General features: G+C 42.7%; 1 protein-coding gene across 1 annotated transcript in view; it reads left to right on the top strand.

The window, feature by feature from the left end:
• The window catches only part of MRPS6 (mitochondrial ribosomal protein S6), a 46,752-nt gene extending 39,352 nt beyond the window's left edge, over nt 1-7,400 (top strand). The window contains exon 3 of the mRNA XM_086765023.1: nt 6,754-7,400. Coding sequence (XP_086621149.1) covers nt 6,754-6,931 — 178 coding nt within the window. The 3' untranslated portion in view covers nt 6,932-7,400. The remainder of the gene's footprint in view (nt 1-6,753) is intronic.
• The last annotated feature ends 11,226 nt before the right edge of the window (nt 7,401-18,626 follow it).

Below are 18,626 nucleotides of genomic sequence, written 5' to 3' on the forward strand. Positions count from 1 at the left end.
CTCAGATTTAGTAGGGTTTTGTAAATTGGTAGAGCACTTTCCCTTCTACTTTATTTTGTATATGTGTGTGCTCTCCCCTCTTAAATCTACTTGTAATACGGTAGTGGTTTTAGACCTTTCTCCCCACATTTTTATTATTTCATTCCCTTTATTTGTGAGTTCTCCAGCTAAACTGTGTGTAATTCTGATTATTCATAACAATTTCCATGTTCTATTTGCCAGTTTTTCATTGCCTTGTTGGTTTTTTCCCTTTCAAATTTGATTTTGAAAAGATGGCAATTTTCTTTTGTTATTTGCTTGCTTGTCCCTTAATCTTTTTGTTTTGCTGTTCACTCCCAATTATCTTATCAGCCCACTTGTTCTCTGAAATAGCAAACTCAGGTCTTACTTTTGTTCTTGCTGAATTGTATTTTGGGAGCTTATGTTGACACGTGCCTGGGAAATTTTCTGTAGGAAATGTGCAGGGACCCTGGTGATTGCCAGGGTCCACTGAGAAGCACAGGGAGAGCATCTAATAGGATCAGGAGTCAGAAAATCCAGGTTGCAATGTTAGTTGTGCTGTGGACTTGTTTGTGTCATGGGGGAAACGTCAAGGCAAGGAGGTCCTTTCCCAAGGACGCAGCTCGACTTGCCTTCCAGGCCCTGCAGTGCCGCAGTTCCTCTCCAGGAGCTAGCTGGGAGCACCAGGCTTCGGTACCGGCTTCTCTGCTGCAGTGAGGAGGGTTTGGAGGCTGTCCTGGCCTTCCCACAAATCACTTCTACCTCCTTCAGGTGGTTTAGGGTCTGAAGCGGTTGGTCCTTCTGTGGGAGCACCTTGTGTTTTGCTTTCATTATGTGGCACATGACGTAACCTTGCGCGTGCTCAGGGAAGGTGCGCGTGCACCCGTTTCTTGGTGACTGGGTGGCCCAATGCACAAGAAATAGGTAGTTAAGAGAAGTATTTCAGTAATTGAGCATGTTGTTTAAAAGACTGGAATATTTTGGAAACATATCTATGTAAATTACATCACATGTTCAAACTTTTTCTTTCCGTGAAGTATCTGAGCTTAGGAACTGTACTTGCACAACTTATTTTTAAACAAGCAGCTTGTGGTGGAATAGTACTCTATATGGACAAGAGATGCTGAAGTGTCTTCCAATAACCCGCACTGTCTGGATACAATTTTATTATCTTTATTTGTAAGAGTAAAATAATAGTTACCCATCAGAACTGTTCCCTGGAGTGTTTACAAGTTTTAACAACCCTTCTCTTCTCCTCACTCCCTAGTAAAATACAAACTAGTGCAGAGTTAAAGGACTTAATCCTGCAGATAAATGTACCAATGTGTTTAGCTTCACTCAGGTAGACTCTCTTTATCATGTTCATGGCTATTGAAGACCAAAAAGGAGGAAAGAAAAACAGATGAAAGAGGTTGCAAAGAAAAACAGATGAAAGAGATGGCTAGCTTTCCTTTCTTAATACCACCACAATAAATTTATAGCTCATGCACAATCGGTGTTTTTTGTTTCTCTTCAGATTTTAGAACATCTTGATCTGTTTCAGCAAAAAGGAGTGCTGGGTCTGTAAAGCACTTGGATGAGAACAAAACCACTTTGAATATTTGAGTATTGTGCACATTTGTAGTATTTTCTGCTAAATTGATTGTCTTCTTCCACTAGATGGGGCTTTCTTCATTGACGAGTTGAACCATTACTTTTTCTTCAAATGCTTTTCTCCACTTGCACATACATGTAAGTGTGCATATGCCTCGAGTATCAGAGCTCTGAAATGTTTTTTTTTCCCTCCACCTTATCCGTGGGAGTGCAATTTGCAATTTTGGTGCTTTTCAGAAGAAACGGCACTGTGCAATAGTTGATGATGTTGAGGCGCCAGTATCATTTTCAGATGCGCTAAATTCTGGAGCATCCTCGTGCAAGCACATTGTTTAAATGTGGTGGCTGCTCTCAAATAGTGGAGTTGGTAGGATGGCAATCAGCCACCATTTTGGTTTTTTTTAAGCTATGAGTTATGCAGAAGGCAGAGAAGAGATACAAGCAGATTGAATACTCACTGTGACTTCAGGCCTGCTTGTAACAATTTTGCAAACTTTTCAAATGCTGCCCAGTGAGCATCACTTTTCAAATACTCCAAATAGGTCAGGCTGATTTCTCTTTTGCAGTATAACAGTATTTTTCTGTTTTGTTTTTCTGCAATGCTGCAAAATGTCTTTCCATTATTTAATTACCTTAATAACAGGCATCTATGTATAGAATTTGGCAAATGACGTTTCTGAAGACTGTGGATGGTAAAATGCATTTTTTCCCAAAGTACTTGCTCATTATGGATTATTTGCGTCATTTCTGTGGCACAGTCTAGTTACTAAGGTACCAGCTTTTGGTTTTGATCTGGTACTTCCCAGATGCTGTCCCTGTGTTTTTTTTCAAGGGACACCCATCTATTATTCCACGTGTGTTTTTTTAAAAAGCTAAAAGTAACATGTGTACTAGTCCTTCCAGCTACAAAATGATAATCTTTCTGAGCATGAACTTGCCTGGCTGCCCTTCTGAGGAAGGGCAGCTACCACCAGAGTTGAGAAGAAAAGCAAACTACTTCTCTTCACAGCAGCGCAGTGCTCCCAGAGATGAAGTGATCATTCAGGTAGCAAAACAATTTCATTAACATAGATTTATCTTAATGACAATGAATGTCCAGCTGCTCTCACAAGAGTGCCCCAGCTTGCTGTCATCTGGGCCGTTTCCTGTTTCCTTGTTCGATGCTTCACCTCTATCTGTTCCTCAGAACATTTTCTTTTCTTTGTATTTTCCACCTCCCCACTGGGGAAGCTTACATAGACTTACTGCCAGTATGTAAAGGAGCAATTTAAGCATACAGACATTTTTTGGGCACAACCACAGAACCACACAGCCTCTTCCAAGTCCACCATACATGTGCCTTTTCTTCAGCTCCCCAGGCTGACGAAGTTGTATTCTAGGAGGATTTAAAAGTGAGTTTTGATCCAAGTGCTTTTCAGCATTCTTTGAAGTCCTAGACTGTCCATTTGAAAGCAAACTATTTGAGTATCCTTAAGGGCTCAAGGCTCAAACAATTTCTGGCTTGAATATGTTAAAAAGGATAAATGAAACCTGAGTTTGGTTTGTTGGGGTGTTTTTGGGTTGGTTCCCCCCCCTCCCCAATAAGCAAAGGCATGTCCTCCTTTATTTGAGATAATTCTTTTTTCAGTTAATGCATTGTTTTAATATGCTGCAGCGGATAGTCTGCTCTCCTGTATTTAAATCATCCTTCTATTTACGGTCGAGCAGGATGACAAAAATAACTGTGGTCTCATAGTGAATCAGTGGAATTTTCCTGCATTTCTCCCCTGATGACTCGGCCGACTCCTAGAGAGCCTAAATGCCTTTGCATTTTTGCTTGCAAGAATGAGGTGGTTTCCCTCCTGCATTCCTGTATTTTTCCCTGTCTTTAAGTCTCTCTGGGATTTGGTTTTGTTTACTACAAAAACAGTAGCTACAGCGTTGCGTATCGGGTCATAGATCACTGCCTGAAATGAAGGTTGCTGCGTGCCTTATTGAGGGTGGATTAAAAAAAACCCTTGGCCTCGTGACAGCTGATTTAAATGTGTATATTTTGAGGGAAGGGGTTCTAGATCTCCTCAGGGATTGCATTGTCAATTGTGCTTGGTTATTGCTTTTGCAGCCATTCATTTCTTCTCTCTCCTTTTTTTTTATTGAAGAAATAATATTTTTTACGGTAGCCCTCTTTTCCTTCTCTCTTTTTTTGGCACAGGAGTGCAATCGTTGCTTGTTAATGTGGAAGAGTGGTGGTTGTTTTTAAAAACTCACATTGTCCCCAATTACTGCAGTTTTATATCGTCAGATAAAATACCTATTCTGCGAGGAGTCATAAAGATATGCTGTAACAGCTCATCCTCCCATCCCCCCCTTCTCCTTCAGTTATCAACAGTGCGTCAGTGGAAATTTCCACCCTTTGCTAATGTGAGAGAAAGCACAAAGTTGCAAAGCAGCCTTTGGAGAAAAAAAAAAAAAGATTGCCGTTTTAGGAGCACAATGAAAAGCAGCATACGACTCGCAAGCAGAAATGAAATTGAATGCTTGAAAAGTGGTGGGACTAAAATGGTGCAGCGAAGAGCACGGTTTGTGGTACGAATGAATGCTCTTGCTAAGGGAAGGGGGCATGAAAGTGGCGGTGGAGGCCAGCAGAATTTCTCCCCCCACCCCCCTTTCTGTCAGTGGCAACTGTGAGAGGATTTGGAAGGCTTCTTCCCAAGGAGAAGAGTTAAGTGTCATCTGTTAAATTTACCAGTGGCTTTTAATGGCTTTAACAGAAAATATGACTTTCCCTTTTTAAGGGGTGTGCATCCTTCAGATGTTGCTGTGCAGTATTTCTAATGAATTGTCCGAGCTTAAAAATTGTTCCTCTCCCTAAGCTTCTAACCGGGTGACCAGAAGACCAGCCAGTGGGCTGTTCAGTTTTTCAAATACATTAAGCCAAATCCTGTAGCTTGTTGAAGCCTGTGAGAATTTGCAAGGAGGACTGAGCCCACCAGAGTTCCTCCAAACCCTTCTTGAGGCAAGTTATTCCTGTAATTCTCAGTAGCCCTGCTGCAGTCAGAGGAGCAGCACCTTGGCTGACGTGACCTGGCACCGGTCCCTTGGCTTCAGTGATGCTCGGCCACAGCCCGCCCCAGCTGGGCATCTATTCTGGAGGACTCGTTGCTTCAGTATGTGCTGCAGGGAGACTTTTTTTTTGTCATAAGACCCCTCTCATAGGAAAATTCAGTGCTTCAGTTTGGTCTTTCTGAAAAAGACTTCAGAGACAAATTGTGGCTAATAACGTAGATGCCTGTGTAAGTTTCAGCATTAGGATGTCTGGCTGAGAGCTGCTTTGCCATGTTTTCCACGAGTGGATTACACTCCTGTGCAGTAATCCAGCACATGCTGCTTGAGTCATTTCTGGTGTGACAGATCTCCTCTGTGTGTAATACTGTTGGTGTTACTTAGTGTAACGCATTTAGTTGGATGAAAATGAACTCCACGCAGCAGGAAAAACATGAGTGTCTCTGTTGTTGATGACCCCATCTCCCAATTCAGCTTACCATCCAAGATTACCTTTATGAAGATGGACTGTGAAGTGTGATGTTTATGCTGTAGTTGACTTAATAAGAATCCATACCGCTTGCAGAACAAAGTCCTCTCTGTTAGGTACAGTTTTAAAATCAAACTGGGATGCTTGATCCTGCTTGGGTGATATGATTTCATTTAAGGGATATCAGTTTCGGGTTATACCAATGCTTCATGGAGAGGTGCGGTTGAGTGGACTAGGAGGAAAAGGGAGCTTTAATAAGAGGATGAGTAAAGACTAAAATGAAACAGCTAGATGGGAAGTGCTGTGCTGTACATTTAGCCTTCAAATTACTGATAATCTTGGAAACCAGGTGAGTGACCAGTTCATTTCAGTAGGATTTCTGAGACGGTTGTGGTGTCTTTTTACTACACTGTAGTTAGTGCCATGCTAAATGCAGACAAAGTGATTAAAAAGTGTTCTCGTTACAGCTCTGTTGACAATGCTTTTCAAGGGAGGAGGGATGGCCAGTGACATGGCTCACTCATGTTTTGCATGTATGATGGCTGGCACTGGGTCGCTCGTAACTTGCAGGAACAGTAGACACGATGTTGCTAATGAATTTAAGATATGTCTCACATTAAGGGACAAGATCTGAATTTGCATTTCTGAGATTAAGTTAGTGCGCAGTGTGTAGTCATGTCCCTTGTCTGAAATGGGGCTCATGAAGTGCAGTTTTGCTTTTTTGGGTGTACTGGAGCTTTAAAAGCCTCTTGCAAAATTGCCATTAAGGTGTGTTTCTTCAGCAAAGGATTTTATTGCAGAAGTAACCTTGGTGACCTCAGATATTAATGGGGAGAACATTCTCCTCCTTGTAGGTAGGTGGTCGGCTTTTTCTTTATAGATGTCAAAGACAGCTGTGTGGTGGACACGAAGTGCTTACCTGGAGCAGTGCGTTTTGTACGCGCTGTGCATGCGTGGAAGTAAGACCTTTCCAGTCCCGCCAAGGTCAACGCGACAGTATGCTCGTCTAGTCCCAACTGTGGACTCAGGCATTGCCTGTTATGCAGCTTCATCTCCTGCACTCAGAGTGAAAATTTAAGCCATGTTTATATCAAAGATGTGCCTAACTTGAGATAAGTCCATCTCCTTGTGTTTCTTTTGCTGTTTTGTTTTGTTGGTGTTTTTTTTTTAATTTCCATTCAGCTCCGAAGCAGAACTTTAAAGGCAGAAATGTGCCTGTATGTGTATAAGCTTGAGATATTTCACACTGGCATCTGTTCCCCAAAGAAACAATGTCGTGAATTCGAAGAAGGGGGATGCATGTTGTAACTGAAATGAATGTGCCACCCTACCTTTTGGGTTTTTTTAAGGCTGTTCAAATCAAGGTGTGGAAATGAATGGAATAGGTACAATAAGAGTAAGTTCTCTTTAATCTCCTTGGGTAAGCAGTGCTGTACAACAAAGAAAAGTTCAGACTGAGCCTGTTTCAGTTGAACTTTTCTTGTTTGAAATCAAGATAATACGGGGCTTTTATTTAAAACAGGTCTGGTACCAAAATGTAAGAAAAAATTAGGAAGTTTCATTTAAGAAATCCCATAGCACAGTTACGTAAGTTAAAGTTGTTGCAGTACAGGTATTTTTTTTTATTGTGTGTATGTTTCTCATTGCAGGTATTTTTTGATAGACTTAGAGGGCCCACCTTCAATTGTATCGACCATGATGGATCATTTAGGACGTGATATTGATGTAATTAGACGTGCTTTTGTAAAGCATCCTGTATCAAAGACAGAAGAATGCAGTGGCATAATCCCAGTCAACTATGAAGATAAACTAATGGTGAAGAAGTGAATATTCGAAATAGCATGTTTGAAACCTTTTAATTTTTTTTTTTTATTCCTGCTTTGGAAAACAATTGTGATAACTAATGTCCATTAAAAATAATCAGTTTTGGCCACAAATCAGTTTTGGTTACATGTGTGGTACAATATACTATCTTAAGTTATTGTAACATTTGAGGTTTCTTTTTGTTTAAAATAATTTGAATGGACTTAATCTGTATGCTTATCTTGATATTTGACAACTCTGAAAATTGATTTTCTTTCTCTTAGAGCATTACATTGATAATGGAGATTTATCCACCATCAGAATGCTAAAAATAGCATTCTTTTCCAAAGACAGATTACTTCAAAATATGTATATTTACATAAGAGATTAAGAAGTCTGCAGTGTAAATATAGCAGTATAGGATGTGATTTGTTGGAGGAGGTTTTTTTGCTTGTTTTTGGAAAAAGGTAATAAAAGCGTGATGAAAATAAAACTTGACTCATTTTTTTAAAAGCAGAAAAGGTACAAGAAAAAAATAACTTACTCTGCCAAAAGACACGTCATACTTCTTTCTTTAAGGTAATAACTGTTCAAAGTACAGGTAGAAAATTCTTTATAGAAAAGGCCAGAAACTTTCATGTGGCGGGTTAGAGAATAACCATGCTTATATATGAACAGAAGAATAAAAGATGCTTTGTTTTACCATCAGCTAGACCCAGGTGGACATTTCAAACTGAGAAAACATCAGGACAAAGGTCTTAACATATATTATGTCTTTCTTTTGCTTTTGTGAAAACAGGCCAAAAAGCAATGCACATCTAAGATGACGTTAATGTAGTACGATGTCCTGCAGGTCTGACGTAACTTCAGTAGTTTCCAGAGAATCTCTGTATTTCCCCCATGCTACTGAAGGAATTCACTGGCCGTTTCTCCTTCTGAAGGAGTGTGTTTGTATAGCTGTTTCTTTAGAAGGAAGTAAGTTGACACTGATATGTTGTTATGCAAAGAGGATGTTCTTCACCAGAATTAACTTCATCCAGAAGCTGCCTCCTCTACCGCTCCAGCGTTGTGCATTGCCAAAGGGAAGGCCAGTCCAGGGGCCAAGGTCAGGTTCCCAGAGACCTCTGACAGGTCTCATTGGTGTAACAGCTCTCTAGCGTGTTAGTTCATCATGAGTTTCTTTCTTTTTTTTCGAGGTAGCTGGGTTGAGTTTTGGGGGGGATGCTGCTTTTTTTCCTTGAATGCAGAACTTTGAGGGGAAAAAGAAATCAGCATTTCTTCAAGTACCTTCTTTTTTAAAGGAAAAAGTGCATTAAAAAAAATCAAAGAGGAAATTTTCTTTCTGTGCATCTATATTTGGGAGACATGAATGTGTGCGTGTTTGTGGGTTTTGGTTTTTTTTCTGGTGTTTATTCGGGTTTTAAATCTGTTTTTCTTTTAAGAGCAGACTGTCACATTTTGTTTCTTCTTTCCTGGAAAAAATGTTGGAAGAACAGAGGGAATGCACTACACGTTTACTGAAGCTGGATCTATATTAGATGTGCTTTTAGATGTGCTTTTATTTTTGTAGTTACTGCCAGTTTTGATCATGTGGTTGCTGTCTGCACTGGTGCCTACTCCAGGCAGAGCTTTTTTTATCAATGATTTTTGCTTGTAGGAGAGACCTTCCTTCCATACGGGTGTGAGCTTAGACAGGAGGAGCTGTAGGTTTGTAAGGCTATGGTACGGGTTTGGCTCGCTGAGCTGCCCTTTCTGGTGGACTGCTGAAAATTCAGATTCGTGGCGTAGAAAGTGCAAACTACAAGTTGGGATATACAGAATGCTTTAAAGAATGTGTCTTACTCAAAAGTTTCTCAGAAGCTGTTCTTAAATAGAAAGTGAAAAGAAAGCCTCTGAAAGCCTATAGTTTAAAGTCACTTTGCCTCTGGGTAGGACTTTGGGCCCTAGATTTCATGTGAGTAGGAAGGGAGCTTTCAGCTTTCAGCTACACAAAATGAAGATGACTGTCAACAGAAGCTGTACACATATAAATGTTGTATGCTTGTCTTTATTCAATTTTCTTCAGCATAGTATTAGATTTTGCATTTAATTTGTTTCAGTTTTTAGGCTGATGCCTGCATTCAGTAGGAATATTCTACAGGTGAGCCTGTCAGCTTATTATTAAATACATGACAAAATTTGTTGTGAATTAGGACCTTTGGTCAGTCAGACATACATGCCCCTCTTTTCTGTGGGGCCCATTTCTGATCTTAACAGAAGATTGATGGATGTCAAGAGCAGAAGACTTGGTCTCCTGAGTCCAGCTCATCCCAAGAGTGACTCGGCTGTAGCACATCTCTGGGAGCTGCTGCTGAGCCCAAAGTAGTACAGCAGTGCCGGCTCTGAGGGCAAGTGATCTCCAGGAGGCCACAAAACAAGGCGTAAGGAGATGTTACCAAGCCTTTTTTTTTGGTCTTCCGAAGTACTGAAAGCAAGTGACTGAAAGTCATCTTTGCCTCTGGGATAGAAACACTGACCACTGAAACTAGAGGCCACCAGCAGAGCTGCGCTTGCCGGACTGGTGCGTGTTTACGTTAGCACTAGTGCTTTCTCAGCAGCAGGACTTTTTATAAATAAGTCTGCTGAATAGCTGGCTCTCAACTGGATGTACTATTTTCTTCATAATTGATAGTTTCTAATGTGAACTTTTTTTTTTTAATAGGGGATGAGGTGGGGAAGGCTAAGGAAGGAGTCTTGGGTTGCAATTTGTTTAGCCCAGTCAGCCACCCAGACTGGTAGTTAGCTATTTTGGGAAGCTAATGCATAACAGTGCGCGCCTTCTCTCTCAATAGCTGTAAATGCAGGAGTGGACACTGGAGTGTATCAGAAGATTAGAGCAATTCTGGGTTTGAGCAAACAGTCTGAGTTGTGCCATGGAAGAAAGCGAGTAACTGTACCCTGAATGGCCATAAATTCTCCCTACAGAGGAAGGGAAACTTTAGCACGTCTTTCAGATGCGTTTGCCTTTTTGATCATTGGTAGCTGATTTGTCCCACTGGGCTGTAAGCAACTCTGGGTCTCCAAGAATAAAATTTCAGGACACTATGTGGTGTTGGAGAGCCAGAAGAGTCTGTGTAGCCAAACCATGGCCAGATACCTAAAATGTCAAACTCCATTGGCGTTCCCAAAGGCCTAAACAGTTTGAATACCAGTATTTTAAATTTTGTTTACCAAAGAAAGAATCTGATAGTGAAGCTCTTCAACCCTTCCTTAGATTATGTTCCCAAGTGTATAAAATAAGTAGTTATGTGCTCCTAGATACTCTGGTTTTCTTGTTTGTGGATTGTGGAGATACACTGACTTGGGTATGTATTAAAATAACATCTGGCAGTTCTCCTGGCTCAAGAATGTTTTCTCTTCTCTGTCTTAACCTTCAGCAAACAAATGAGCACAAGTGGTTTTTTGGTGAAGATCTTCAGTATGTCTTCAAGCGCTCCTTTTTCCTGATTTTTTTTTTTTCTCTCTCTCTCTCACCTGAATCTTGCACTCTGGAGGTTTCTTCAGCAGACTGAGGGCTCTGCACCATCAAAGCGCTCAGCGCTCTGCTTGCAAAGCACTCGCTGTGGCCACTGGCTTGTCCCCTGGAGGTTTGTGCATGCAGTGGTTTTCTCCCACGGACCAAGAGTGCTTCTTCCGTACACCTGACTAGTCTGTCAAAATCCTGTTGGTTGATAGTGTGAACTTTTGAAGAATTTTGGGATCCTCAATGTCAGCAGAATATTTTTGTCACTAAATGTTTCAGTGGCACTCTGAAAATCATCTTTCAGCTGGATTTCTACTTAAGAGTAAGCTGTTGGAGCTGCAGGCTGAGCTGGGTACAACAAACAGGCAGGGATGTATTGCTTTGGAAATCAGCCGAGGAGCAGTTAGAATGGCAACAGTCGACATGACTCATGGGCTCCTACTGTTAAATCTGGGCTTTGATCACTGAAACACATCACCTGTCACTTAATGAGATCAGTTTCTGTTTAAGAAGTTGCTGCACTCCGTTATGAAGGAAAACTTTGAAATGTAAAGCAGTCCTGTTGGAGTCATAGCCATTTCTCTGAAGACATGACCAAGCTGCCACATGTTAGTTCTGTTCGGAGAGGCTGCTAGGATCTGTCCAGCACTGCCAGTGTCTCCAGCGTAAGTGTTCAAGAATCATAAGGCAAACCCACCCAATATTTTGAATTTGTGGCATGTAATCGTGAGCTTAAAAATCATGAGTTGATTAAAATGTGAGGTTCTTTTTATTGGCCTTTTAAATTTTATGATTCACTTCTTTTTCAAACTTTGTTGCTGGCATGATTTTCATGTAACATCTGACTGAGGAGCTTTCAGAAAATCACAGCTATAGCAAATGAGATGCTTGATAAATTCATTGGGACTGGTGCTATGTCCCTCCACCCACTGAAATGGAACGAGGGAAGTTAAAAAGGGAATCATTATTGTGTCCTTTCCTAGAATTCTGAGGTTCAGATAGGAGGAAAGAATTGATATGGAGCCAAAACATGCATTTTCCCAACTGCTGCATGAAGGGAAGATTAAAAATGTGTTACTCTCCATGACCTATGTAATATGTTGCTTGCTCAGTGCTGCTTCAATAGACCTTTAAAAACAGGCAGGCTGCAGCTGGCGGACTATCTCAGGCTACTGCTGCTCCTCTTTGCACAGCTATTTGTGCAGCGCTGTGGGGGAGTGGGAGAGTCACCACTTATTGAATGCTGTTTAAGAGGGGGAGTGATGCATTGACAGATTCCAGTTCTGGAGTATTCAAGGTTGCCTTCTAAAAGCATTTTTAATGGAAGGTAATGCTCACTGGAAACCTGGGAGAGTTTTTGCCGCTGTTATTTTTGCATTGTGCTTAGGCTGCCAAGTCAATCTTGTTTGGAGAATGCTAACTGGCACGTAGAAAATCTGGCTTCTTAAAATCTTCAACACATTTATGTGGGGAATAGTTTTGGGGGATAGTGCAGCTCCACTGAATCAGTTAGAGGCCTCTGGCTGAGTTTTGTAGGAGCAGATGTGTCCTGATAGTACAGCGCACTTGCTCCCAAGGGGAATCCTTTAGCCACCTTAGCAGGGTTTGCAGACTTCTGAACTTCTGCTGATGAAGATTCACACGATGCTCCCACGCAGGGGCTGGTTGCTGCACCTTGGAGAATGCCTGGCTCTCATGGAGCTGCTGACTGTGGTAATGAGGTAAGTTCAGCTCAGTTTTCTGGTGAGGGCTGATGTGAAAGTAACCTGCAGGGAGAAAAAGGCTTTAATTTTGGGTTTCCCCTCACAATTCATCTTGAATGCAGCAGTGGCATGAGACAGGGTAGAGAAGGCTTGTTGCATACTCAGTATTCTCGCAGGCTGCTCCACTGTTGTTTGTATGTCATGGGCAGAAAGAAAATGTCATATATAATCTGTTCTGTCTGTACCCATTGGTACATTGAGGAAAATGTAAACAGCAGGATGTTTATTATCTTATTAATTCATGAGCATCATTCCCATTCTCTTGCTTAGTGAGTGGGAATGTCGGGAAAGACAGACACTCATTCCTTAAACGTTGAGGAGGTAGGGACCTTAGAAGTGCTGGGATCTGTAGCACTGGGGTGAAGGGGTGAATGGGGCTGAGCAACTCGTTCAGCAGTAAGCGGCTGCAGCCATGGTCATAACAGACCACGCTGGGTGAAACGTGTGATGGAGAAGGGTGTCAAAGGAGTAAAGGGTCTGTGTGGAGAAGCTGAAGGGACCCATGCTAAGTACAGGCCACAGAGGCATGTAGGAATGTTGAGGGGGAAAACCAAAGCGCATCCCTCCCTCCTGCCCTGAAGCAATCTGTGTGTTTGCAGAGGAGGACTGGAAGCAGCTGGTGGGTATGGGTCTGTGCCCAGCGTGCACCAAGTGTAGACATAAGACTTGCGCTGCATCAGCATGCTGGAGGAGGATCAAACCAAAATTGTTTGATCCTCCAACTTGCTAACTATGAGGCAGGGTAGGATATTGCAAGTTGTACCAGCCACTGGAAAGTGCAAATGGTTTGCTTCACTAATCCCTATAATCCCCTATAAATAATGCCCTCCCCTATATTGATGAAAAAAAAAAATTACATAACAGCTACACCCAGCCAATGGCAAAAAATAAATGAAACAAAAAATCAACCAGTGCACTCGTGATGCTGGTCAGATTCATCTGAGACGCATTAGGAGAGCTTAGGATTCCTGCCAGAGAAAGGAGGACTATCATCAGGAAGGAAAATCTGCATAATCTTGGGCTGGAAAAGTAGTTCTCAAGAAGCTCCAGACTGCGCTGGAGGTGCATTTCCTCACTGGGCGGCCAGTGCCTGCCTGAGTTGGAGACAGCGCTGAGTGGGCTTGTCCCTCTGCAGCACCCTGGCTTTGCAGCTTAGGTTCCGGGGTGGATGGAGAGGGCTTGCCTGACACAAGGAGGGTGGGCAGCAATAGCCTTGCACATGATAAAACCGTGTCAGGCCTGTGCATGCGGTGCTGTGCCCGGAGAGGCTCACTGTGCTGCCCAGGCTCTGCATGGGTGGAGGAAGTCCATGGGCCTGGTGGCAGTGTGAGTAGGAAGTGGGACTCATCTCTGGTGCCACATCTTGCTGTGGTCGCCTCGCAGTGGTGCACCGGGTGACGTGCAGCCTCAGAGGAGACACACTGTCTATGGCTGGGCAGGAAGCAGTTTGGGTGTGCAGTGGTTTGGACAGTGCTGTGTTACCCTGCGGGTGCATAAGGGGTTTGGGCAGCTCTGGGAAAGACACTGATGAGGTTCCCGGTCCATTGTACCAACTGAGGGGCTCTCACAGCATCCCTGCAGACAGTTTGAGGCCAGGGTGGCATGGAGGGTCAGGGTCAGGAAAGGGGTGCTGGGAAGCACTCTGACAAGGCAGCGTAGACGCAGCTCATCCTTACAGTTGAAGAAGGCTGCGGCAGGTTTCTCTGAAGGCTTTCTGTGCTAGGTGGGTGAATCACTACCGAGAAGTGCGGCACTTCTTGTGTAGGTCTGTGCTGCCGACTTCTCCACAGCCTCCGCTGACACTGAGTAATTGTTTGGAGACAAGTGGGACCGATGACTGTGAAGAGGATTGTAAATCACAGCATTATAATCACTCCTGCACGTGACATTCCTCTTGACCTCTGGGAACTCTAAAAACAGCTGTGGTCTAAAACCCTCAGTTAATTGCACTGTGAAGAGCAAGAGCCCCCTCTGAGTGTTATTATGATTTGAATTACATGGTCCTTAAATGCTGGCATTTAAGAAAGTACAATAGTGGTCTTCCTCATGTGAGAATCCACAGAAATGTTATGGGTTCTTGTAATGGTAAATGCAGCCAAGCCACTCAAGCCAGTTGGAGTCCACGGTAGATGGTTTTACCAAAAGTATTTGCTAACGTATTTTTGTGAGGATGAAAACTAAGAAGTCTAGATGGTCATCAAGGTATACCATTCTTGCAATCACATGCACATATTTTGTTTGATTCCGATGTCATTGATTTCTCCTTGGATCTGGGGGAGAATGTGTATTTACTTTGCTTGCCCTGTTGATTTCAATCTGACTGCTTAGTCACTTAAAGCTGAGTGCATATCTGAAAATTTCCAGGATCAACGACTTTCTTGATGTCATCCAGGTCCCTCCTTTCTGCAGAGTTCTTCTAAAAGATTTCTAACAAACATTCCTTGAAAAATAATAGGTTGGGCTTTTTTAAATCCTGAAAGTAAAGTCTAGCAGGTTACCCACATACCAGTTATTTCCTCATTCAGATGTCATTTTTTCCTCAGACCTAGGTGAAAGTAAAATTTTTGAAAGATTTTGCTGAGAGTTCAACTATTTTGACTTTCATCAGTGCTAGCAACAGAGTTCTTGAAAAAAAAAAAAGAGAAAAAGCAACTCTTGGCAGAGAGAAGACTCTCTAGGTGGGCCAATTAACTTTAATGAGTTTTCTCCCCTTTGCTATGTGTGTCCATTATTTAAAAATACCTTGTAGAGTTTGGTTGAGAGCCTTCTGGAGTTTATGGAAAGCCTGCTGGCTGCTCCAGGCTGGCATGTTGTAGGCATGCCTAGGGAAAGATAAAGACTTTTTCTGACTTTGGATAAACAGATGCCATTTCTTTCTGATATCTTTCAATGTTCTGTCCCTTACTTGAACGTTGGACCGAATTTCAATGGAAATGCCCGAATACTCTTTTTTCCTTTGTCCAGTTCTTTGTAAGTTTTCTACAGTACCTTTTACTATAAAGAAATTTAATTTTATTTTTTAATTTAGAATCATAGAATGGTTAGGGTTGGAAGGGACCTTCAAAGGTCATCTAGTCCAACCCCCCTGCAAGGAGCAGGGACATCCCCGACTAGATCAGGTTGCTCAGAGCCTCATCCAGCCTGGCCTTGAACGTTTCCAGGGATGTGGCCTCCACCACCTTTCTGGGCAACCTGTTCCAGTGTTCTATAACTCGCATCGTAAAAAATTTTTTCCTAATTTCTAATCTAAATCTACCCCCCTCTATTTTAAAACCATTACCTCTCGTCCTATTGCAAGAGGCCCTACTAAACAGCCTCTCCCCATCTTTCTTGTAGGCCCCCTTGAGGTACTGGAAGACCGCTGTAAGGTCTCCCCGGAGCCTCCTCTTCTCCAGGCGGAATAGCCCCAACTTTCTCAGCCTGTCCTCATAAGAGAGGTGCTCCAGCCCTTTTATCATCTTCGTGGCCCTCCTCTGGACCTTCTCCAACTGGTCCATGTCCTTCTTGTGTTGGCTCCAGAACTGGACACAGTACTCCAGGTGGGGTCTCACCAGGGCAGAGTAGAGGGGGAGAATCACCTCCCTCGACCTGCTGGCCACGCTCCTCTTGATGCAGCCCAGGATGCGGTTGGCCTTCTGGGCCGCAAGGGCGCATTGCCTGCTCATGTTAAGCTTCTCATCCACCAGCACTCCCAAGTCCTTCTCCTCAGGGCTGCTCTCAATCCATTCCCCGCCCAGCCTGTATTTGTGCCTGGGATTGCCATGACCCAGGTGCAGGACCTTGACCTTGCACTTGGCCTGGTTGAACTTCATGAGGTTGGCACGGGCCCACCTCTCCAGCCTGTCACAGTCCCTCTGGGGACCTTTGAGCTTCATTGTCAGGAAACAAACCATTTCAGGCAGGATACGTTAATCCTCTTTCTATTGTAGGAAACTCTACAATTCAGAGGTACTTGCACTTGCTTGACTTTCAAGTTGTTTCAGGTGTTTTTGTACAATTAGATAGATTTTCACATATTCTTCTATACTTCTCTCATCTCTTCTTCAATGCATTTCTGAATAATTTTCTTCTGAGTTCTTCTAATTGAGCACTTCTATCGTTGTCCACGGCCAGTGAGCTGTTTGAGGAACTTTCTATGATGTCCTCTGCAGAGATTATGGAGGAGATCAAGTGAGGTGTACAGAAAGTCTTGAAGCATTTCTTTAGAATTGCACTCTTCTGGCTTCATAGAGTCATACACACGTTAAGGGCCAGAAGGTGCCGTAGATCATTTAGTTTAATCTTCTGGCTATTGATCACAGACTCTACTTATTGCCACACTCCAACCTGTTTTGAGTTGGCCCGACAGGTTCCGTTTGGCATAGATTTTTTTCTCTGTCAGGTAGCCAAACTTCAAAAGAAGATTTCAAGCAAAGGCCAATCTAGTCTCTCCTCTAGAGAGCCTCTTCCACTGATTAATCACTCTCACTGTAAAATATGAGTGTTGTTTCTGCCTAGCTTCCTACAACTTGCCATCTGTTTGAGAGAGGCAGGTTCCCACTTTTGGGTTTGAGAAATACAAGATCTCTGGTTCTCCACTCTCCTGATGACGTGATGAAAGCAACTGATTTCTTTTAATATCAAATATTATTAAGGTAGTGCTTTTTAGATGCAGGGCTTTTCCAGATCTGCCCACTGTCTTTGCTACCGTTCATACCGTCTCTGATGTTGCTTTTGCGGACAAGCTTCTCTGCAGCCTCCACTGCTGGAAGAGTGAAAGAAGCACAAAGTGGAAGGTGTAAGCTCAGAACAAAGGCAGCATGGGGCACTGTGCCTGTTACCTTCAGAAGTAGGAGTCAAGCTGTGTTTGTAAGAAGGCTTGTTTATAAGTCTTATACTGCTCAAGATTATATTTCTCTGAATAGAATAGAATAGAATCATAAAATAGTTGGAAGGTCATCTAGTTTACCCCCCCTTGCAAGGAGCAGGGACATCTCCAACCAGATCAGGTTGCTCAGAGCCCTATCCAACCTGGCCTTGAATGTTTCCAGGGATGGGGCATCTACCACCTCTCTGGGCAACTTGGTCCAGCATTCTACCACCCTCAGTGTAAAAAAAAAAATTCCTCATTTCTAATCTAAATCTACCTCCCTCTATTTTAAAACCATTACCCCTCGTCCTATTGCAACAGGCCCTGCTGAAGAGTTTCTCCTCGTCTTTCCTGTAGGCCCCCTTTAGGTACTGATGTACAGCTTCCCATTAGTAGGAACAGTCTTACAAGACACTTTGCAGGAAGAGTAATCTATATTTATATAGCTATTATGTTTATTTGTAGCTTTGTATACATTTGTAGCCAGAGAATAAGTCTATTCCTTCCAAGAGCCTTTCCCTGGAGGATCAGTAGGAGGCAAGATATCTCATTTAACAAGAGAAAAAGGGAAAGAATCTGAGGAAAAGATACCAAACCTGGAGTAAGGGAAAGAGGGATGGCCAAACTTGATATTTTTCAGTAAAAAAACCAGGGGGAGGCTCAAAGCAAAGGAAAATGATTAAATCGTTTGAGAAAACACTTGACTAAAAAACCCAAGTGGTCTAATCAGAAAGAAGAAAATTCAAGAGAGAGTGAGGAAAGAAATGAATTGTAGAAATAAATCATCCAAATTATAGCCTTCAGCACTCTTGTATTTGATTTCCTAAGTTATCCATAAATTGTTTGAGATCAAAAGCTATAAATACAGAAAATGTATGTGTAGTGTCCAGCTACTTCGGGCCACATGTTCGCACTTGAGCCTGAACTCCCTGTTAACACTCCCTGTGTGCTGGCTTTCTCTGGCTCTTACCTGGAGTGCAGAAGTTTGCTCTTTAGGCAGGAAAGGGTAGGTGTAGGAGGGGATTAGCTTACACTCAGGCTCTGCTCCGGTGCGCATTTCTGTGCACCAGCTCACACTACTTACATCTCTAAGCTCAGGTCTGAACTCCAGGCTAGCCTCCATGACAGTGTGGACAAAGTCAAGGTGACCAGAGATGAGTAAATACTAGTGGTCCTTGTGTTGCCCACTTCTTCCAATTTGCTGGCAAAGAACTTCATCAACCTTCAGGACTCTATTGGACTGGCACAGCCAAGAAAACCTCTGTTGTCTGCAGATGGGGATACTGCAGGTTGGACTAGAGAAGGTAAGAACACAGAGCAAGGCCTGATGGCAAGAACTTGAATGGTCATAGAAGGCTAGGGTCTTGGTTTTATATCTAATAATCTGGTATCTGAATCTAGGAGAAGCTCTCCTGCCTCAGATCACTTCCCCTTACACTGGAGACTCTTTCCTTACACTGAACTCTTCACACTTTTCTGAAAGCTTAGACTTGCTTACTTGGCTGGGGACAGATACTAGAGCTTTACTTTCACTGCAAAGCAAAGAGTTTCCAACTGTTTCACCAAAATCTGGGTACCAAAGCCCATAAACCAGGGTCTGATAAT

The sequence above is a fragment of the Chlamydotis macqueenii genome, chromosome 1, assembly GCF_036417535.1.
Source record: "Chlamydotis macqueenii isolate bChlMac1 chromosome 1, bChlMac1.mat, whole genome shotgun sequence".
NCBI lineage: Eukaryota > Metazoa > Chordata > Aves > Otidiformes > Otididae > Chlamydotis > Chlamydotis macqueenii.